Source organism: Acomys russatus, chromosome 15 (genome assembly GCF_903995435.1).
Source record: "Acomys russatus chromosome 15, mAcoRus1.1, whole genome shotgun sequence".
In the NCBI taxonomy this organism is placed as follows: domain Eukaryota; kingdom Metazoa; phylum Chordata; class Mammalia; order Rodentia; family Muridae; genus Acomys; species Acomys russatus.
In genome coordinates, this window is record NC_067151.1 from 8498746 (window position 1) to 8522020 (window position 23275).

The 23275-nt window shown below is 42.8% G+C and overlaps 1 protein-coding gene across 1 annotated transcript; it reads left to right on the forward strand.

Annotated features, from left to right (window-relative positions):
- Positions 1–4353: 4353 nt before the first annotated feature.
- On the forward strand, positions 4354–17858 carry Eif5a2 (eukaryotic translation initiation factor 5A2). Its single transcript, XM_051157001.1, has 5 exons — positions 4354–4475; positions 5042–5242; positions 5762–5866; positions 16418–16549; positions 17207–17858. The coding sequence occupies exons 2-5, from the start codon at positions 5078–5080 to the stop codon at positions 17264–17266; spliced, it is 462 nt and encodes a 153-aa protein (XP_051012958.1). The 5' UTR covers positions 4354–4475; positions 5042–5077; the 3' UTR covers positions 17267–17858.
- Positions 17859–23275: the final 5417 nt, after the last annotated feature.

Consider the following 23275-nt stretch of genomic DNA (forward strand, 5'->3'; position numbering starts at 1 on the left):
AACAAAAGTACTAAAACAACTGTGCCTGCTCATTCCAAGGCAGTGCATCCACTACCATGGCTATAACCATCACACCATCACATACATGCTGATGATTCGCCGAAGTATGTCTGTAAGAATTTTCAATTTACTTTCCCTCAAAGTGAACTCTTCTAAACTTTCCATCCCAGTAAATGGAATAGTAAAGAGATAAAAGAACGTGTCTTAGTTTAATTCTTTACACCATGTGCTTCTCCATCTTGACCTCTAACATTCAATCATGACACTCTTCCCAGTCTTCCCTTTTAACGCCCTTGGTTGTGTCTCTTTACAATCACAACTTTGCTCACTAAAATAATCTTTATTTTATCTATAATTAATTTCCTACTCCTAATAGTTTTCTCCCCTACAAAGGTTACTGAGTGGTCTTTCTAAATTTAAAAAAAAAAAAAAAAAGCTGCCATTTAATCATGTGTATTGTTTTAGTGTTTACTGTCCTTAAAACATAGAAAAATTCACCAACCTCTTCACAGTGCATACTAAGCATTTGCAGAGAAGATAAAATCAAGATTGTGTCATCTGGGCTCTCTTACTCCCATTGCATTTAGTTTAAAGACATTCTCCAAGCCCCTTCTGGACTAGCTTTTTATCATTGTGGCCGAAATGCCTGACCTAATGTCTTCAGGCCAGAAGTATTTATTTTGGCTCATGGTTTGGCCCCATGTGCTGGAGAACATTAGGGCCTGGGTGTATGTGTCAGGAAACACAGAGAAGACAGAAAGATGTCAGGTACGATAACATCTAAGGCGCACCTTAGTGATCTGCTTCCAGCAGCCAGGTACCACCTACTGACGTTTCCAGCAGGCTCCCAAAGTCATGCCGCCAGCTGGGGATCCAAGCCCTCAGTCTATCAGCCTTTGAGGAGGACTACAGATCCAAACTGTTAACAGCTTCTTACTGTTAGCTTCTACCCAAACTCCAACCCTCAAATTAGACTGTCACCTCCAGAGAAGCCATAGCTGTGCTTTCCCATCTGTGATGTCCACAGACAAGCCACCAGCCCCATACAGCTCACAGTGCGCTTGAAATGACAAGCCACCAGCACACACAGCTCATGTGGCACCTGCACCACCGACACACACACACACACAATAACACAAGAGAGCAGCAGCTGCAGCAGCAGGCACAGCAGCGGTTTATTATACTTCTCTCCAGAGTTCCAAAGAGCCTTCTTATAGGCAGCTAAACAGGAATCCTCCTCCCAGGTGAAATCCCTCAAGAGGTGACTGCACACAGGACAAGTCTCAAGGAAGGGAGGGGCGCGTTCTCAGAGCAGTAAACATGACTAGCCTATAAACACAGACATGGAAGCTGCTAGAAACAGGACATGAAACAGCAATACAGGCAGGCAGCCCAGTCGGGCCTGGTTCCTACAAGCTCACAGTGCACTTGAAATGACAAGCCACCAGCCACATACAACTCACAGTGCACTTGAAATGACTGACAAGCCACCAGCCACCTATAGCTTACAGTGCACTTGAAATGACAAGCCACCAGCCACATACAGCTCACGGTACACTTGAAATGACAAGCCACCAGCCATATACAGCTCACAGTGCACTTGAAATGATTGACAAGCCACCAGCCATATACAGCTCACAGTGCACTTGAAATGTGGCTACTCTGAATTTAGCTGTTAAGGGAAAATACACACCAGGTTGGAAAGACCTAGTACTAATGAAAAAAGAATGTACCATAGCTTAGGAATAATTTCATATTATTACATGTGAAAGAATATCTGGACATATGTATTAGGTTAAACTAACACATTAATGGGATATTAATTCCAGCCTTTTAAAAATCCTTTCAGTCTGTCTGTAGGAAGCTCAAAACTGCATGCAGACTGCCTTAGACTCCTCCTAACCAAACCCAGGCTACACAAGGAGGCGCTCCTTTTGTCAGCATTCTATAGCTATGTTTGTACTATTTACCTTTGAAAATCACTGGACTGACAGACAGCAAACAGACGAGGGTCTGACTCATCTACCTGGAAATTCCAGAAGTTATAATACTAAAAATAAATATTAAATAAATACATACAATAAAAAATAAATAAAATACTCAGTCCTCAGTATTTTTGGATTCCACATTTATGGGTTTGCATACACACACACACACACACACACACCTCACAAGTAACCTCGAAAACAATGTTTTTTTCTGGATCATCTGCTAATGTCCAGAGATCTGAGCTATCCACACTTTTCTAGCTGAGGTCAAACACAGCAGCGTTGTCTTTGAATGTTTCAACTATCAAATTGCACATTAGTCTTCTTTTCCCTCTATTTACTACTATGTTTTTAGGGCTTTGTTTTCTGTTTTGCATTTTATGCCTTCTGTTGTTGATTTCCCTGCTTAAAATGCCCCCAAATATCATGCTGAAAAGTTCTCTGGAGTTTCTACACACAAGACTGTGTTGCTCCAAATAGAGAAGACAAGAGTATACATAAAATATCTTCATGTTTGAACTATAGTGCTGTAAGCCACACGCCCATTGTTAACAATACATATGAAATAAGGTGTTTTTAATAAAAATAAATGTGAACAATTTCCCATTAAGAATAAAAAAGAACCTAATCCTGCTATTTTCCTAGAATCAAGGGCTCAGAATTTGCTACTTCCGTGTTCTGAAGTCCTCAGGAGAAGACCCTGTATTTGTTGAATTTAACAGTAATTCAATTCCATACACAAATTTTATGTGAATGTGTGAATATGGTGATAGACAAAGCAGTAATTTCAACTTTAATTCTCTGACTGATAATACAAGTTACATGATTCAGAGCAAATTGCTTCATTTTTCCCTGCCTTTTCCCATAATTCAAAATCCAGCTAAAAGAGTAACTGCTGATGGTTGCCACGGTCCGCCTGGGTGTGAGGTGGGGACAGAAAGCGGCTGGTGACCAAAAGGCACAGGAAGTTTTGGAATGAGGAAAATATTTTCTATCTTGATTATGGGGTGGTTTTTTTTTTTTTTCAAAACTCAGAATTATAAGTAAATCTTATTTTATATAAATTCTAATTTTAACCTTAGTTTAAACAACATTAGTAGTCAAGATTAAATTACATAGTATACTATGTAATTCTTATTTAAACATTAGCAGCAATAATAATAATAGGAATAGTAATAGGGGATGTTGGGTGGTGTAAGGAAAGGCAGAGAGAACTCAATAGCCTGGGGCTCTAATTTGGCTTTCACATACTAACAATAAGTGATGTTTACTTTATGAAGCTATATGCTCATCACTTCTAAACAACACAAGCAAAATACATTCTGCGTACATGTTTATATGTATACACGAATATGAGTCTAGATTTAATTACAAGGCAGCACTACCAAATCACTGAAGGACATGAACTTGATTGTGGAATGTAAGTTAATTGCCTAGATTCTCTTCAAGGTAAAAGAAATGCAGCAGCTATGATGAAACACACCTCTGAAGAAGCTTTGCCTTTACTCCTTAACAACACAAACAGCTAAAAAAAAAAAAAAAAAAAAAAACAACAACAACAACAACAACAAAAACTCTAGGGCACACCAATGCCAGGAAAATTGAAGGGCAGAGGGAGGGAGGCTGGGAATGGGAAGATAAGAGGGAGAGGATAACCATTGGGATGTAATGTGAATAATTATAATAAAGAAAGGAAGTAAGGAAGTAAAGAAAGAAAGAAAGAAAGATTGAAAGGCAGAGTAGCGTCTCTGGGCACTTGACATCCTGAAGGATTTCCTAACCCTGGGAACACTGCTGCTCTGGCCAGGCTGTACCAGCACGGGTGTCTGGAGTCCTCTGAGGACCTACAATGCAGAGTCATGAAATAACACAGCGCACCTCGCACTCTTCTTCGAGCTCCAAGCACGGATCCCAACCCCAAGGAGGGCTGCAAGCTGTACCGGGGGCTTAAATCAAAGTTCCACTCCATCGCCACCCGGGACGGTTGGAAAATGTGGGGACTCCCCAGTTCTGAAGACTATTAAGTGACTGACTGCATCCCTGCACCTGAGTGCCAGGACCCAAGGCGAGTGACCTGGTCCTAAAGGCTGTCCCCAAGGCCAACCGACCCCGAGCTGAAGATGTGGGCGCAACCCACCCGGTAGCACAGCGAAGCTTCAAGCAGTCGACTGCGACCAGCTCTGCACGCCGGAAGTGCACTAATCCGCAGCACGTGGGGTTGCCAGGGCGCGCTTCACGTGACGGGGCGGGGACTCGGGAAGCCTCGAGCCAATGGGCGACCTGGGGGCGGGGCCTGTGGCGGGCCGGGGCCTATCCCGGAAGTGTGGCCGCGGCGGGGCGGGCTATGGCAGGGCGGGCCGGGGCGGGGAGCCGGGTGTGGGAAGCGTGGCGGCCCCGCCCCGTCTCCTGGACTAGCCGCGGCCGCCAGCGCCGCCGCAGCCGCAGGGACCGGCGGACGCAGCAAAGGCTTGCGGTGCGGGCCGGAAGGTGAAGACCAAGGGTCGGGGTGGCAGGGCGGGAGCTGCGGCCCCGATGCTGGGGTCCGGATGAGGGGCGGAGCCGAGATGCTCGGCACCTAGCGGGAGGGCAAGCGCGGGACCGCCCGGGCTCGGCCCTTCGCCTCTGGGCCGAACCGGGATGCCAGGGCGGCGCCGCTGCGGGTGCTAGGCGCGCTGAGGGCCAGGTGCAGCGGACCTGCGGCCTGGCTGACGCCTTGGCAGCGGGGATGGGGTGGAGGCGCCTGGCCCCGCATCCCGGCGCAGGAAGGTCGTGGGCACTTCTTGTGTTGGGGTGGAGGGGATCGGACCTGCTGGCTCAGCGCTAGTGTCGCCTTCACTCCCCAGCCAGCTTCTCTGCGGCTTCCCTCCGTACCTACCACCAAGGGCTGGAAAAGTTTCTAGAGGCCTGAATGGCAAACTACACACCACTCATAGCGAGTGTCCTATAAATGCAAAATTAACGAGCCAGTGATGCTCGCCTTGTTCCTGTCCCCAAAATGAGACATTCCCTGCCTGCCTGCCCGTTATTAAAAAGCAAACAAACTTTTTGCATAGTTCCCTCAGGAAAACCACACATCTCCGCAGCCCACCATGGCAGACGAAATTGATTTCACTACTGGAGACGCAGGGGCTTCTAGCACTTACCCTATGCAGTGCTCAGCCCTGCGCAAAAACGGCTTCGTGGTGCTCAAAGGACGACCATGCAAAATCGTGGAGATGTCAACTTCCAAGACTGGAAAGCATGGTCACGCCAAGGTAAGCCCTTTCAAGCCTTTATTCGGCTTCAGCAATACGATCAGTTGTGCCCCATTCTACACCAGGAGGCTTCTAGATTTAAAATAACTTCTTTTTCTTCCATCAATCTCTGGGTGACCAGCTATTAGTCTGAGCCCTCTCTTTTAATTGGGCCCTTAGAACGTTGCATTAACATAAAACGAAAGCTTTCTTGATTCAGGTGGTCAAGAACATCTTGTTTATAGTTGAAACAAACCTGTTCTTACAGTTCTAAGAGATCTGGTCTTCGTTATCTAAGGACTCTTGTAACTGACGTGCCGAGGTCTGTAGAGCATTGAGTTCTGATGCCATGAAACTGTTCAGGTTTCAGGTGTTTTACCGAATCTCAGTTCTATGCCGCTGCAACTTTTTAAAAGGAAGTAAGATGACCTTGGAAGAGGTGAAAGGATCCGTTCCCTTCAGGATTGGGATTGTGCGCCTGTGTGATGCGTGCCGTACTTGACAGAGTAAACGTGCTTCCTGTTGTCCTCCTCTGGTTAGGTACACCTTGTTGGAATTGATATTTTCACTGGCAAAAAATATGAGGATATTTGCCCTTCTACTCACAACATGGATGTCCCGAACATTAAGAGAAATGATTATCAAGTAAGTACTGACTTCCTTAACGGTGTTTCAGAAGTGTGCAGGCATCCTCGTCAGTAGTGTGCAGACAAAACTTGAGAGTGGTTTTATAGGGTATTTTCCTCACCAACTACTAGAATCCGCTCATCTTCCAGATCGGAGAAAGTGTGTTTTGTTTTACTGTTAGTATTTTTAAATTTTGAAATAAGGATCATATATCTCAGGCTGGCCTTGAACTCACCGTTCATCCAAGGATGACTTTCAATTTCTGATCCTCCTGCCTCACGTTGCACTAACAGGTATGTACCTTCATGCCTGGTTATATTGTGCTGGCAATCAAACCCCAGGCCTCCCATACTCCAGGCAAGTACCTTTCCAATTGTTCTGTATCTGCAGCCTCTAACCCTGCATTTTACAAATGCTGTATTGGGCCAGTGGGAGCTTGCGGTCACGCCTGACCCTGGAGCTCAGTTCCAGAGAGGTCAGACTCCTGTGACCTCTGACCTCCACACATGAGCTGGGAAACAAGTGCCCACCTACATATGTCCAGTAGGTAAATAAACAAATGTAAGTAAAAATTTCAAGTGTGCAAAGACGTACTCTTACTGTGAATAAATCCAATATTTAGTAAAACTGCTATTCTCTCTTGTAAATATTTCAGATTTAGATAACTCCTTCCCAGGTGTTATTTCTTTTCACTGAACAGACCTAAGACTTTCAAGACTGGAGTTCCTGCTCCTACTAACCAGGTTTTTACGTTAGTAAGTTTAAGTCACAATCTTGTATTCTTAAGTAGGGAAGTAACTTGAAAGCTATAACTAAGTTGCCTGGTCACTGAGTGCAAAGAAGAAATGAAAAGCCGTGTAACTGATTTATTTATATCCACTAATTGTGACCTTTTATTAAATTACATATATATAACCTCCGAGCTTTGTTGCAATGACACGTGGAGGTAGGTCGCATTCAATGACAGCATTTTGTGGTTTGGAGTGTTGATGTTAACCAACTTTCTGGAATATGGAAGTTCTGATTGATCATAGCTAAAGCAGGACTTGAAAGTCTTCTGGGTTTTGTACCAAATACAAAGTAAAAGAACTTGTCATCTTCTCTAAGTATCAGCTTAACCCCAATCCTTAAGTGGGTCCCTTTCTAGATCACTCACCCAGTATTGACGAGGTTGGTACCAACTGTATTTGCTCAATATTTTCCTTTGGTGCTATCCATGTGTAAAACCTATTTTTCTAGTCTTAATTTGCTGAACAGTTTGATATTTTCACTGTGTTTTCTAGATTGAGTCTGTACGGATTTAGAATATTTTGATAATTGTATCAAACACCAAAGCAAGTGATGTTTTGAGTCAAGTAGATCTGGTAGTGGCACTTTCTAGCTAGATGGGCTTTTACAAAGTTTGTGTTTTCTCTGAACTCCTGCCTTTCAGTCTACGCACCAGGGTGGCACGCAGGATGGATGAGAAAACGTGTGCCCATTAGTTGCTGTGTACACCAACAAGGACTTCTGCTTTCCTTCACAGTTTCTATATAAAAATCCTATTTGATCATTTCATTATTCTTAGGTCACAGGCTTTAGATGTGGTACACAGTGGTAGTCAGTAAACCCTACCTAAACGCATCTTTTTTCAGTGTGGCAGTGTATAAGATTGACATGTCAGATTAAGGCTAAGTATAGAATTTACTTTAGCCAAAATGGCTTTCTTTTCTCATCTTGACTTGTGAATGCTTTGAATACTCAGTACTTATATAGTTGTTTTTTATTCGAAGCTTCTACCTGTTGGATGCTTATTATCAAATTAATGAGTCACTGATTGAACCTTAAAATTTAACATAAAAAGACTAATGTGGTTTGGGTTTTATGTGGTGTTTAGTGAGGCCCAAGTGCATGCCCCTCACCTCGTGTGCAGAAGTTAAGCACAGGCAGGTCTAATAACAACCCAGGCCATCTAGTAGCCTAGGGCAATGGGAGAATAGGTCATTGTGTGTCCTTTTCAGAGTCTCGTTTGTTATGTGATTTTTATGTTCTCATTAAAGTGTTTCATGGTTGAGATGGCCGAGTGCGTTCTCGAGCATGCACCCCCTAGCCCCACCCCTAGTAGTCCACATGGCACCGATAGCCAAGCATGGCGTCACTCTGTCGATTGGATCTAGGTCTCCACTTTGCCACTTACTGTGGTGTGACCTTGGTTGGCCAGTTATTTGACATCTCTTGCCTCTTTTACTTAATAAAATGGGATGTGAATAATGAAGTTCTCACAGGGCTGTTTCGAGGCTTACTGAACACTGAGGGCCATGCATGCCACAGGAGGTACTCAGGGTCTGTGGCTTCCCTCTTATCAAATTGGCATCAGATATTTATTTCCGGTCACTCGTTTAGAAATTTGGTTCTGGGAACTTTCTAGTGTGTTTGTCATGCTCTGGTGGTCTTTACTCCTCTTCTGCTGCACCTTAGTTAAGTAAGTCCCTGCCTCTGTTAGCATCTGGCTGCAAGCAGTTCCTTTGTATCTGCTGAATTCAGTATTTTCAGTGCCAGTACGGCAGCTAGCCAAAGTAGATTGTGTACATCTATTCATTGTAATAATTTTTTTTTAAGATTTGGAGAAAAAATATGTTAATATTTACAGATAGAACTTGTATATTCTTAAAATAAGTTCAGGATGCAAGAAAGTGTCTCCTGGCTCCCATTCCAGGATTGGCTCAGACTGGTATGGCTAATATTCATTAGTTTTCTCAGAAGAAGTTACAGTTGCCTGGGGCCCTGTGGTGGTGTAAAAGAGAAAATGCTTTCAGGGCCTCTGGGGGGAATTCCCAATTTATTAAACGTAGAAATAGTTTGCTTAGGTTCTCCTTTGGAATCATATTTTTTAGAAATTTCTTTACTACTCTACATTCTACTACAAAATAACTGTTTTCTGGATTTCCTGCAGTTGTATCTGTCATTTGAAAAACATGTCTTGTAGGGAAAACTACGCAGTACAAGACATATAAAATACTTGGTGGATTGCCATAACTATGTAATTTAAATCCAAATTAACACACACACACACACTACACACACGCACACACTACACACACACTCGCGCGCGCGCGGAGGTCAGAGGACAACTTTTAGGGATGTGGGCTATAGGGATGTAGTTCAGGACATTGGTCTTGAAGGCAAGCACCTTTACCCCCTGAGCCACCTCACAGCCTCCATGTTGCAAGTTAAAATAGTAGTATATAATAAAGAAAATAATGATGCTGTGATTTCCCTGTGCTTTAAAGTCCCTTATCATTTTAATGTGTTCTGTGAGTACCTCATATTCTTCATGAAACTGTTCTTTCTCTGGAAATGGAGGACCACTAAACCAGAAGAGCCCACTATTTTAGGGAGAAGCAACAAATATGCTACAGGATCATTCAGGGTCACAGTGAAAAGAGCCACGTTAGGTTGCTAAGTAGGTGCGTTCTACTTACAGGAAAAGTAGCAGCATGTAATATACTGTAACTTGTAACAGTACAAGGTCCTCAAGGTCAGTCCAGTAGGCAAGCTGTTTATAGACATGGAGCTCATGAGCCCTGGAATTCTCGGGGCAGCGTCTCATTGTCTTATTACTCTGCCTCTCAGTGAGGACATGAGGTGCTGTAAGAGAGATGAGGCATCCTCTAAAGCCAGATGGAGTTTTAGCAAAAGCACCATGGGCAGGAAAAGCAAGTCCATGTGTAGACTGGGTCTACTGCAAGAAGCCCTGCTCACTCTTTCTGCAGTGTTCCCAGGGACTTGCTGTTCCCACTGGGGAAAACTGCCAAGTCAGGGGACCTGTATTATTCCTTTCTGTGAGGCTCTCAGATGTGGCTTTGTCAGCCTTAGTGAGAGAAAGCCCATGTCATTAAGCCTGTTGAGCAAGTACTGAGGCAGCAGTAACAAGAGACTGAATGTCATTCACTACAAGAACCACCTTTTTATCTAATCAAGAGCCTCTTTTATAGCTTGCACCCACCAGTGAACATCTGCTAGCATCTCCAGAGAGCTGTGCACATACCATAACCCTAGACCTCAAATTAACAATTTCTCTAGTTTGATTTTCCGCCATCCTTGACTTCCAACCCAACTCTTGACTCTTTGTCTATATTCAGTAGAAATCAACACAGTAGAAGTTTCCCTCGTATTGTTTATGGCCACTAGAAGCCATTATGAAAATTCTTGATTTTACAGTCAACTAGTCAGGGAGAATTCTCCATCAAGCCATTGGTATAAGTTCATGGGGGAGAAGTGGTCCGTGTAGAAGAAAGTGCTTTCTGCATCTGAGCCACTGTCATACTATTGGTGCTTTTCCAGCCCACTCATGTTATCTCATATGTGGTCCTTCCACTTGGTGATGCTGTGTCACTGTACACACCCAACATAATGACTTGCTGGGTCAGCTAACGCCCAGGTGATGATTTAGATGATGTAATCATAATGTTGAAGAATTCACTCTACCAGGGACCAGCAACTTTTGAAAAGTAGCTGAGGGCTGGAGAGATGGCTCAGTGGTTAAGAGCACTGACTGCTCATCCAGAGGTCATGAGTTCAATTCCCAGCAACCACATGGTAGCTCACAACCATCTTTAATGTGATCTGATTCTCTCCTCTGGCCTGCAGATGTACATGTAGGCAGAACACTGTATACATAATAAAAAATACACCTTCTAAAAAAAAAAAAGAAAAGAAAAGAAAAGTAGCTGAAGAGGGCCAGGGAGGGAAGGCAGAAGTTGAAAGAAAGAAGCCTTGCCTTGCAGAGTGATGGCTGCTTGTTTTGAAATGGAGTGGAAACTAGGGCTAAGGAAGCGCTTAGTGACAATCTTCCCCTGCCACCCATTGTATCTACAAACACAGGCAACAAGAGAAGAAAACAAAAACTCTCCTTCCCACAATCCCCCTTTCTATGTTCCTTCTTACTATGGACACATCACTGGCAGGATCTGTAGTCACTCTTGCCCCCTGCACCCTTCCTATCTCCTCTTCCTTTCTCAGCCCCTGTGCCTCCCAGAGTTTAATAGTTTCTGTGCTCTCTCTTTCTAGAATCTTGCATCTTTTCCCCATGTTACTGTTTTATCTTACTTCTGTGTGTGTGTGTGCACGCATGCACATGCATGCCATGGAAGGAGTCAGCTCTCCCCGCACCATGTGGGTTTCAGAAGTCAAACTAAAGTCACCAGGCTTCTGCCGCGAGCGCTTTTACCTGCTGAGCCTTTTCACCGCCCATACTTTGCTTTTTATTGTGAGAATTTTCTAAGTGTCAAAATCCCACATTCATATCACCCGGGTGTTATACTTATCAACATATGACAGGTCTTGCTTTATCTGTACCCCACTCCTTTGAAAAACATTTTATTTATTTGGTAATTTCACACATGAATGCAGGGCAGTTAGATGATGTCCACTCCCCTCCCAAACTCCTCCCAACTTCACAGCCGCCCCCCTTTCTCATTTATATAACCCACTGGGCCCAGTAAGCGCTGCCATGTGCACATGACATAAATGCATCATCCACAGGAGTGTGAGAAGTCAACCAGGGGCCACTCTGTCTGCTGAAGAAGACTGGCTTTCCTTTCCCCAGTGGTTAGAGCTGGCGCCTCATGCGTTCTCTCCCTCTTGCTGCTGACTATTGACGGCTTATCTCGTTCAGGTCTTGGGCAGGCAGGCCGAGCTGCTGTGAGTTCATGCATGCAAGGCTTCACGTCCAGATGACACTGCTCCACACAAGCATCCTGGATACCTAGCCCTCAAAGTCTCCTCTTCCTTCTTTGTAATACTGCCTGGGCTGTACCCCAACTCTTCTGTTATATATGTTTGTTTGGGGGAAACGATCTCAACAGGTGACTAACATTAGCCTTGAACTCACAAACCTTTTACCACCTCCCAAGTGCCAGGATTAAAAGCATGTGCCACCATGCTGGCCTGTATCCAGCATTTGCTGTTTCTTCATATATTCTCTTCCTCTTGATTATTTTGAAGCTAATCTCAGATACTTTACCCTTTTGCCTGTATTTTAGTATCTAAAGGCTAAGAACTGTAAACAAAGCCAGACACAATACCATACCTAAAACAGATGTTAGTTCCTCATTCCTGCACTTTCCTAATTGCTTTGTGTTGCCTTTGTGAATGTGATAGTAACTGGTTTTGTTTCATGGTTTATTAAGCTGACGCAGGCCTGAATAAGGTCTACACAATAACGTCGGTTCCCAGGGCTCTTGAATCTGTGTTACTCCGCCATTTCTCCTCTATCACATACACGAAATTCTCTCTCTCTCCTCTCTCCTTTTCCCTCCCTCTTGTTCCCACTGTGAGAGACTGAATCTCAGGCATCTAGATTTTACTAACTGCATTTCCTTACCATTTCCAGGTTCCTTCTCTGTATTTCTGAGATGAGACAAGAGTTCAGGCCGGTTAGCTTTTGTTTTCTTTTGTGTTGTTGTTGTTGTTAAGTAAGGCTGTCCACAAGGTGAAGTTCTATACACCTCTCAGGGGTAAACGAATCTTACTTTTCTTGGTTTTGTTTTTGTAGTTGCTTTGTTTTGTTTTGAAGACAGGGTTTCTCTGTGTAGCCCTGGCTGTCCTAGAACTCACTCTGTAGGCCTTGAACTCAGAGATCCACCTGCCTCAGCCTCCCAAGTGCTGGGATTAAGGGGTCAAGGGCGTTCACCACTGCCCACAGAATCTTATTTTTCTTCTTTAAGATTATTAGACATATGTTATCATTGCCTCACTCCATTAATTTAAAGGAAACAAGGTAATAATCAGGTGTTCCTCTATTTCTTTGAAAGACAGACTGCTTCTATGGAAACTCATCATTAGTTGTTTTGTTTTTACCTTGAGGATTAGGGCATATACCTCCTGATTGCGTTCTCCTGTATGTGTGTGTACATACACTAGCAAGCCAGGACAAATACTTCCCTCTGCCTTTCATTATCAGCGATTTTAATATTTTAAAAAACATTTATTTCTGTGTATGTGTGTGTGTGTGTGTGTGTGTGTGTGTGCATATATGTGTGCACAGGGGGTCACTTACATATACCATGATGTAACTGTTGAGGTCAGGAACACTTGGGAGAGTTGGTTCTTCTACTATGCAAATTCTAGACATTGCGTTCAAATTGTCAGGCTTGGCAGCCAGCTCCTTTACCCACTGAGCCGTCTCACCCTCTCCGTTATCAGATTTGAAATGACCTGTTTCTAGTACCCACTGCACTTGACCGCTAAACTGACATGTTACTATGAACTCAGACAACAGCACACTTGAGTTTCAGCACATTATCTTTGTCATACACATTGATTTTCTGGTATTTTCTTACAGCCAAAGGCAGCGTAGTCAGCGTAGTCACACTAGTTCCTAAATGAGTCCCTTTGGAATGTGCCTAATGCAGGGTCTTGACAGTTCCTCATTCTCTAGTAAACGGCTCACTCCGGGTTCCCACTTGGATGTGAAATCACCCTCGATTTCTTTAGTTTAGTACCGCATTGGTCAGGCGTCTGGCACACCCATTGCATGTGTTACATATGTTCTAATCCTAACAGCTTTGAGAAAAAATGGAATTTTGCACAAAATATACTTGAGATTTAACAGTAACACCATTAGCTCCTTCCTTCCTTCCTCTTTTTCAAAGAGAAAGAGTTATATTTCGACTATAATGATCTTACAGCTACCACCCCAGCATCCAGGTGGTGGAAGTTAGTGTCACCATTAGCAGATACATTTGCCTCTTGGTATGATTGGCACTCTGAGAAGGAATCATCTAGATACTATTTCTTCCAAGCACACATTCCATGAACTACAAGGCAGACCCAGACGGACAGTCTGTAAGCCAAGTAAGTGCCAATGCCCGGAGAGATGGGTGATAGAACTGCTCCACATCAAAGGAAACAAAACCCACACAACAGCACAGGCTGCGGGGTGGTACCCAGGAGCCGCATCAGAACAACTGGCACCCTGGAAAATGGATAATAGGCTAGTTTGAAGATTTATGTAAGAGTGTGTCCTTGTTCTTGGGGTAAACACACTGAAGAATTTATATCTGAAAAATCATGGTCTGTGAAACTTAGTCTCAAATGATTCAGCAAAACTAGGAATGTATAGCAGTGTATTTTATGTATACACGTACACACACACACACACACACACACAGATATAGACAAACAGTTAAATGTTAACAAGGGATGAATCTAGGTAAAAGATGTATACTTTTTAAATAACTTTCTTACGTTCATATACATATATATGGCTTCGCTCAATGCTTATATGACAGCTACATGTTTTTGTCTTAATGTATTTCACATTCATTGAAAATTAATTCTGGCTCTTAAAAAAAAATGGCATTTTAAATAATTATCAGGATCCCAGTATTCTTACCTGGCTCCTGTGTTTCAGTCCCTGGTGGCAATAAGACTCTCTCCCTCTGAAGTATCACATTCCTCCCTGGGAGCTGCTACAAGGGCCGCCAACTCGGCCGCATGTGAGCATCTGTCCTCAGGTACTGAGAAACTGTGCACCTCAGGCTGCTTGTTCTTCATCATTTTCCCAGCTCCCTCTCAAACATTTCAGTGAGTAAAAGTTCATGGTATTCACTGTGTAGAATCTTAGGTTCCGACATGTGGAAAGACTCTCCTATGGAGTGGAATCTGTTCACTTGCAGAGCAGGCCTGTTCAGAGGCACCAGAGCACTTGGAACCTACTCCCGTGTGTTGGCCTCTGTGCTCTGGTTAGCAGTGTCAGGGCCCACACCTCATTCCTTCTCTGTGTGTTAGCAGCCAATAGTCTGGATGAATGGCCAATAGAATGGACTTCTGCAGAGTCTCTTGGAATTGTAGGCACACCAGTGGTGGGGACTTGATGGTTCCTCATTCCTGTAATATAAGAGCTGTATCAAGGGGTTGGCGACACAGCTCAGCAGTTAAGAGCAGGGGCATGAGTTCAATTCCCAACACCCATATTGGGAGTCTCACAGCTTCCTGTAAATCCATCTTCAAAGGATCGTGACACCTCCGAGCTTGGTGACCGGCACAGATACAGTCTCAAGTGCTTATACAGCTACACGCAATTAAAAAATTACCCTACAAGGAGACCATCCAGGCTGAAGGATCTGGACCCAGGGGGCCCTGCACAAACTGTTCACAAATCAAGGCCATTGCATGCAGAGAGCCTAGACCCCCTGTTCAGATGTAGCCTATGGACAGCTCATTCTCATGTGTCGCGGAACAGGGGACTGCCTCTGACATGAACTCTTAGTGTGTCCCTCTCATTTGATCACTGTCCCTTAGTCAAGAAGCCTGGCGGCACTCAGAGGAAGGGGAAGCAGGTTATCTGCGTGAGACCTGATAATCTGTGGTCATATGGTGGGGGAGGAGGTCCCTTCTGTTGGAGGTCTAGGGACGGGAATAGGGTGAAAGAGAGAGGGAAAGTAGGAACTGGGAATATACAAGCAAGGGGATAATAATCGAGATGTAATCTGAATAAATTAAGATTTTTTAATTTGTTAATAAATTAAGAAAAGAAAAGTCAATTTTAAAAAGCATTATATCAAAAAGTATGCTATTTTACAAGTTGGATCATGACTAGGTTTGTTTCATTAATACCATAAGATGAGACAATGTTAAAAGTCTGTCACCACCACCCCTCCCTGGGGGTCTATAGACAGTCAGTGGCCATAAGTGGAGGGAGAGACGTTTTCTCATGTCGTGTAGCCACTGAGAAGGTGCCCATGCTCCTGTAAATAATCCCTCACTGACACTTCTGTAAGCAGCTCTTAACGAAACTTACCAAGTCACCAAGAAATAAAGAAGACATGAAAGTAGAAGAAGGACTAATTGGGACCAGCTGCAGTGGAGGGGTCAGTGGATGGTAACAGGGTAAATAAGATAAAAATGCATTATATGTTGTATTATGTATAATGTATAGGCACTGTACATATATGAAAATGATTTTTAAAAATCTATTAGCAGTGTCCTGAAGACCAAAAATTTCCAATTAACTTTGCTTATAACCAAATTATAAAATGAATCATTTTAATAGTAAAAAACTAAAAATAACTTTTATGCCCACTAACATAAAAATTTGCATACAGTATACATGTGGTGGTAAGAGGAAAATAGGTCTCTATTTTCTCATTTCAAAAATTACTAAAACATATTATTCATTCAAAAACTTATGAAATACCTCATTTTCCTTAAAAAAAAAATACCTCTGTCTTTATTGTCTTTGAATGTAAATGCCTTGGCAATGCAGAGACTGACAAGGCTAGTACAGGGGAGTGAATTATATGTGTCTTTTGTTCTATATGCCTGCATTTTACTTTTTTTATGGGGGCTTGGGGGAACAGGGTCTCAAACTATTTAGTTCTGGCTGTCCTGGAGCTTACAGTGAAGACCAGGCTAGCCTCTGCCTCCCAAAGGCATGAGCCATTTTGGCATTTTTAAATTCCACAGATCTGTTAATGTATTGCTGTGTTCTTATCCAAACTACTGTGTGTTGCAGTTTAACTGTGTAAACAGCACAACAGAGTGGATATGACCTAATCAGTGCGCACCTGCGATTTCTTCTAATAGCTCATATGCATTCAGGACGGCTACCTCTCCCTGCTGACAGAAACTGGTGAAGTCCGGGAGGATCTTAAACTGCCAGAAGGTGAACTGGGAAAAGAAATAGAAGGGAAATACAATGCAGGTGAAGACGTGCAGGTAAGACCAATGGCAGATTGGACTCAAAACATTTTATAAAACTTTGGCCCTGAAGAAGTTAGCACAAAAGACTGTGTGCAGACGTCTGCTTCCCAAGCACCCTGGTTTGTGTCTCTGCACCCTGCTGTCATGTCTGCTTCTTCACCTTCAATAGTGTTTGTCATCTGTTCACACGCATACATGCATCAATAATATATAATATATAAAATAAATTTCAAAAACTGAAATATAACCTTAAAAACCTCTGACAAAGAAAGCATCAAGTTTGGGTGTTGGTTTATTTGCTTTCTTCTGGATTGACATGAAACTCCATACTTTTTTTAGAGAGCTACTATGAGTTTAGGAAATTGGAAGGCAGGGTGGGAAGGAGGGAGGGGAGAGGACAGATTCTTTGTTATAACTCTCAAAAGTATAACATGGAGTAAATATTGATAACAGTGTTTCCAGTTTACTGGAAGGTACTTGGAAGTTGTCCTGAACTACCTTCTAAGGAATTCTACTCCAGGAAACTGTCCAGAAGATAGGCTAATTACTGCCGATACCCCTTTCCTAGTTCAACATTAAAAGATCCACGAGTGCACAGTATTTGGTGAGCACAGCGCGTCTTTTCTGGGTGTTGCCTCCTAAGTGACTCTTTGCCTGCCCTTCGCCTTGCAGGTGTCTGTCATGTGTGCCATGAGCGAGGAGTATGCTGTGGCCATAAAGCCCTGCAAGTAGGACCGTCCACACAAGCAAGTCCACTAGGTCTGCATCTAGCCGTTCCAAAGCTATGGCCTTCACAAGCAACCTCATGTTTTATGTTTTTATTGTTTTTAAATTGTGCTAGCTTCATTTTGCAGGCAGTTAGTAACTTTAAGAGAACATATCAAGATGTATAATTTTGTAAGTATCTTTCCTGTTACTTTCCTGTGGTTTTCATTGTGTGACCATAAGAAACAGATACAACAGCTTCAGTCAATGTCACTGTCTGAGCAAATCACTCCTGAACTTATGTGGTTAACAAACCAGGGTTTTAAATCGACAATGTAGCATTTAGTGGAATGGAAATATCATGCATTTTAGTTGAACTGCTCTGTGCTAATTTCAGACTTAATATCTAGAATTCATAGATTATTAAATGGAATTGTCAAAGCTCCAGGCTCTGTGTGGCAAACTTGCATCCTGAAACTAAACTCTTGTTATCAATAAGTGTCATTATCTTGGTGGCCAGGTGTCCCATGTATTACCTCTATCATGGTTTTCTTTGCCAGATTGGTGACAGAGCTCCATTGTGGTGTGTGTGCGTGTGTGTGTGTGTGTGTGTGTGTGTGTGTGTGTGTGTGTGCACGCGTGCGCACGCGCTTCACAGAGGGGACAGACTGCTGAATAAGTCTGAGCAAGGCCAGCAAGTAGCAAAGAAGACAGGGCAGCTGCGAAGTGGGCATTGAAACGGCAGGGTTTCTCTAAGACGGCTGTATGTGCATACAAAGCAGATGGAGCTCTGCTTGTATTTGCTTTTAGCTGTGTCCCCAGCCTCTGCTCCAGCACAGGAGGAATGAGTGGCCTTTGCGGGGACTCTGCAATGGTGCCTAGGTGAGCATGGTGGCAATCCAGCCCTTCCAGCAACAGTTCAAGTAATTTGTTTTTAACATTAGATGAAAATTAGGAATTCTTAAGTTGCTTTGGAATTCTTGATTTTAAATTGATTTGTTAAATGTATGTACACTTTTCTAAAGAGGAATAGAAGAAAACCATGAAAGAAATATTACCTTATTTGAAAATTATTTTAGTGTGTAATGCTTTTTTATTCTCTTGTGACTTAATTCTGGTACTGCCGTGAGGTATCACTAGGAAAGGGTTCTGTGAACTGCATTGCTTTACCGTGCTGTAGGTGATGGCCTCCGCTTCTCTTTAGACTTTTGGACTGTGTATAGATCGTGTCCAGAATTGTAGACATAGTTGTGGCTTTGTGAGGGACTGACAGTCACAATCACCCATTGGAGTGCAGCTTAGAGCAAAGCCCTCTCAGTAACACCTTGACTCTCTGACCCCGGCTCTCGGGTGCTTTCTGCCATGCTTAGACCCTCAGAGTCCTTTGTTCGCATCCAGAAGAAATGTGGACAATGCATTTCACCAGGTCAGCAACTTGAAACAGATTAAAAATGTAAGGTCCCAAGATTTTAATTGCTTAATTTGTACGCAGTTTTAAGTCTTGTCTTGTCCTCCACAAACCAACCCAGAGAAGAAGCCAGTCCCTGCAGGAGACGAGCCGGGAAGAGACTTGTGAAGCACTGGCATCAGTAAAGCTGTCGCCAGTTGACTTTCATGTGACCTTCTAGCTTTTGTCCGTGCAAAGCACAATTAGAAATTAGGCTGAATTCTCCCTAGGCGTCCGCTGCGTGGTGCTTTAGATTTCTGCTGTGTGGTATGAACCTTGGTGGTACTGATTGGCCTGTTACGGCAATTCCAGGAAATTATTTCTTGCTGCTGTTTTCTGGTCACTACCTGGCCTACTAGTAGCCACAGCGGTGATTTGGTTTCGCATTCCTTCAGGAGTGGCATGCCCTTATTCTTCCTACCTTCCAAACCCCATGAATCTCTGTTTTTCATTGCACTGTAAGTGTGTAAACTAGAGCAATGCACCTCTGCTCCATACCTTGAATGGCAAAAGCTACTTACGCCTAAATATTTCATTTTAATACTACGTAAGTGTACATACTCCAACATGTAACTATAGAGTTTAAAGATCCAGGACTGTTTATTTTCAATAGGTGTTTCTCTTAAAGCAAAATATTTCATTTAGTAAAGCTTTATTATATTAAAGGGAAGCAGAGAGCATATATTTTTAAACATGAAACAAGTTACTTCTTTTTCACATCAGAGAAATGCTAACAGTTGATTCCTAGTGTTTGTTGTACTTTGTGTAGCAGATCTGGATGTAACCACGTATTGTGTCTGTACACATTTCTTTGCCATTTGGACAGTATTAACAGGTTGAATTTTTTGTTCTAGCATAACAGGTTTAATTTCTACTGTGAAGACTTTGCTACACTGGTACAGTTGTGTGCCCTCTGACCTAGGTCAGACCCCTGAGGCTCTGATTGGCCTTCACATCCTCGATGCCCCTCGGGGGCTGCCAGTCACTTGACGTGGTTACCAACCAAGCTCTTGACTCCTTCTCTTCCCAGTGTGGATCCCTGTCCCAGTGCTTTCTGTCGTGAGCAGAGCTCGCACAGCCAGTCTGTGTCTGTAGGAGACCATGCTGCAGCACTATGGGCAGATGTCTTTCACTATCGCACAGTGTGACTGTGTGGATAATGCTCTTTCCTCCAGATCCTTCCAAGTCCTACAGTACTGTAAACTACAGTAGTCTGGTAGTGCCTCAGATGTTGGTATGTCTGGGTTTTTGTTTTTGTTTTGCTTTGTTTTAATTTATAAGTTTTGCAGAATTTGCTTTGGTACGTTTAAGGCTTCTCAATTATATTGTTTCTAGTTGAGATGGAATTCAAATGCATCGTTCTCAGGGCTGTTTGTGCTAGGAGCTGAAGTGTCAATATTTTAAAGCTAGCTGCCTACAAATATATTTCAAGTTTTTCCCAAGTCATAATACTATAATACATACAAATAAAATTCTTAGTATAGCATATTTAAGCTATGTGGTAAGTATTTTTTAAATGGGAGCATTAGTAGCAGCTAGACTGGAAATCTTGCCGTATTTTTTTACTTTAGAGTAAAAACCCAAGGGGTCTTACCTTGGAGCCCTACCCTTATTGATGTATCCGACAACATGCTTTTGGCATGGATCCCAAAGAGAGTTTTGGAGCCAGACACATTGATACAGTGGCTCTCAGACACATTCAAGAAGAGACAGGAAATTCTTAACTCTTTTGGGTATCTTAAAATGTTTACATTCTGAATTCACACTTGCTATGAGAAACCATGGATCTCTAATATAAGAGCAAACCTATCAAGGCATATTTCCGTAAGCAGTATACTGTGCTGCTAGGAGCCTGCACAGCTTAGAATATTTAAGTATATTTCATAGTTCTCAAGCCTTTCTTCTGTTAACATTCCAACAAGTAATAGGCAACAAAGGTTTTGGGGTTTTTTGTTTTGTTTTGTTTTCCTTTAGTCTATGGTAGACAAATCCTACAATTGAGTCTATTAACTTAAATCTGTGAAATGTGTTCTCTGGATTGGACAGATGGAATTATTATCTGATTATGGCGGGAACACCGGCACTTAGCCACGGAGCACAGATGTTGTGTGGAAACAGGCTTTGTAGTCACTATGTAATTTAGTGTTCCCATTAACCAAACACCCAAACACCCATATAACCACCAAGTGAGGTCAGTGCCTGAAGAGAGCTGTAGACATCTGATGAGCATCCCCTTTCTGTGGAGGGCACGTCTTAGGGCAGCACGCACAAGGCTGTCACCTGCTCAACACATACTGATTGCCAAACTCTTCCATCACTACTGTTCACATCTTAAAACAGGTCTGAGCCCATTTCACAGTAGCAAGCGAGATGCTTTCATTAATAGGAAGTACTTGAGAACCATTTCTTGATGTTGGTGGGATTTGGTTCATCTTAGTTTGAAATGTACTTTAAAAACATCGGACATTACACTGTTCATCAATGGCTGAAGAACCTATTAAAGATTACGTCTGTGCTCGATATTAAGCTGATTCTGGGTTGTGGCTAATCTAGTACAAGCAAGCGTTCCCTGTTCCTGCCACATACACCGAAAGGTTACTAGTTCTAAGCCACAGTGAAACATGACTAGTTCTATATTTTCATGTGCTTTACCCTCCTCTCCCCGAAGAAAACACACCAGACGGCGTTGTCTGATCCGTTGGCACTCTGTTAGTATTTTGTTTTCCTTAAATATGGGACACTTCTTGAATTTACTTTCAAATGTTTCGGTTAATTAGTGTTTTACATTTTAAAAATGAGTTAACTTTGAATGTTCAATCTCTGGCTATACTTAAGTATCCTTTAAAATAACCTTATCAATAATAATGTTTGTTACCTTAAAATATGTCTGTTAACTTCATGTTATATTAAATGAAAATAAACTCAACAGTGCACAATTCTTATATGTGTATCTTCTTAAGATGCTTTTGTACCACAAAATTGTATTCACCATGTATAGAATTTCTAAAAGAAAATTGTATTCACCATGTATAGAATTTCTAGAAGAAAGTCTTCGTTTTTTCTTGTTTCATATACTAGGTCCTTAATTTCAGTATTCTACCTTTATGGCTAAGAATAGTAATTTCTAACTTCGAGCTCCAGGTTAGGTATGAAATTGTCTTCCTTTTAAATTCTGAATTTCTTTGCTACCTAGTGGTATAGTGTATACCTAGTGTATACCTGGTGGTATACAGGAAGTTATGGCAAGAAGGCAATTCTGAGTTCAGGGCCAACCTGGGCTATGTAGCAAGATCTATTGCATCTATTGCAATCATGAGCCCACAGCTGTGATCAGCTGCACTGAACCCCCACAGAACTGACCCAGTGAGCTGTCAATCATGGAAGAAGTGCTCACAAGACCACTTCTTTGCTGTGAGCTATATTAGCTATTAATGTTTTCTGGAAGAGAGAAAAACCATTGTTTCTACTTTTGTGCCCACTGCTGAGCCCACTAGGCTCCAACTTATCTCTCAACCCATTGTCACAGTGATGGCCCTGGTCAGACTCAGTGAAGAAACGGAACATCAAGAAACAGTGGAGGGAAAGCTGAAGAGCAGGATCATGGGACATGAGTGAGAGTGGTGGGTGTGTGGTATGCATATATGTCAGGTAATTTTAATTATGAATATACATATGAAACCAAAAACTGTTTTTTGGTTTGGTTTGGTTTTGATCCAGGAATTTTTTTGTTCATTTGTTTGTTTTTGATATAAGGTCTCCTTGTGTAGCCCAGAGTGACCCTGAATTTTGGGTCTTCCCACCTCCAGTTTCTGAATGCTGGGTTTGTACTAATGCCATATGTGGCCGTTAATTTTTTAAGTATCTAAGATAGTTACTTGGCTCAGGATCCATTGTAAAACAGAACTATATGGCCACCTTCCTAACCATCCTCTACTTCAATCCAGAGCTCTGAGTGCCAGAGAGGGCTGTGGTCCCTTCACCCTTGCCATCCCAGGGTCTCGGGTGTTGCTACCCTGCCAGCAGGGGTTGATCTTCTCTCCACAGTGGCCTGCGAGGAGCCATGAGTCCTTGAAGGGAACCCTTCATCCTTCAGTTCTCACTCCAGGAACCATGTGGCCAAGTTCACTGTCAGTAGCTCAATGCTTTCTGCTCTTCATGTACTTTCTCTGGCACATGAGCCATGCCAGGCTACCATGTCAGTTATCATTTTATATCTGTGATCATTAGTACTAATAACCTTACCCTTCCAGACCTAAAAGCCAGAGTTTGGCAATGACAGAAATATCCAGTTAGGCTCTGTCCTTTCTCCCCACATTTTGTTGTCACTTGCAGAAACCAGGATCCCATTTCCCAGAAGTATATGTCAGAGAGGAAGTAGGTGACAAGGGTTGATTATGGATTGTCCATCAGTCTTGGTGTCTCTCTGCAACCTTTTTATTAGGATTCCAAATGGCAACCTTTTGTAGAATCACCACATGCTAAGGTTATGGCGGCCTCCCTGGGAGATTCAACCATCTATTCCCACAACACATTCAGCAGATGTTTGTAACGGCAACCACTGGGTATGTATTGTCTCAGAAGGCCAACTA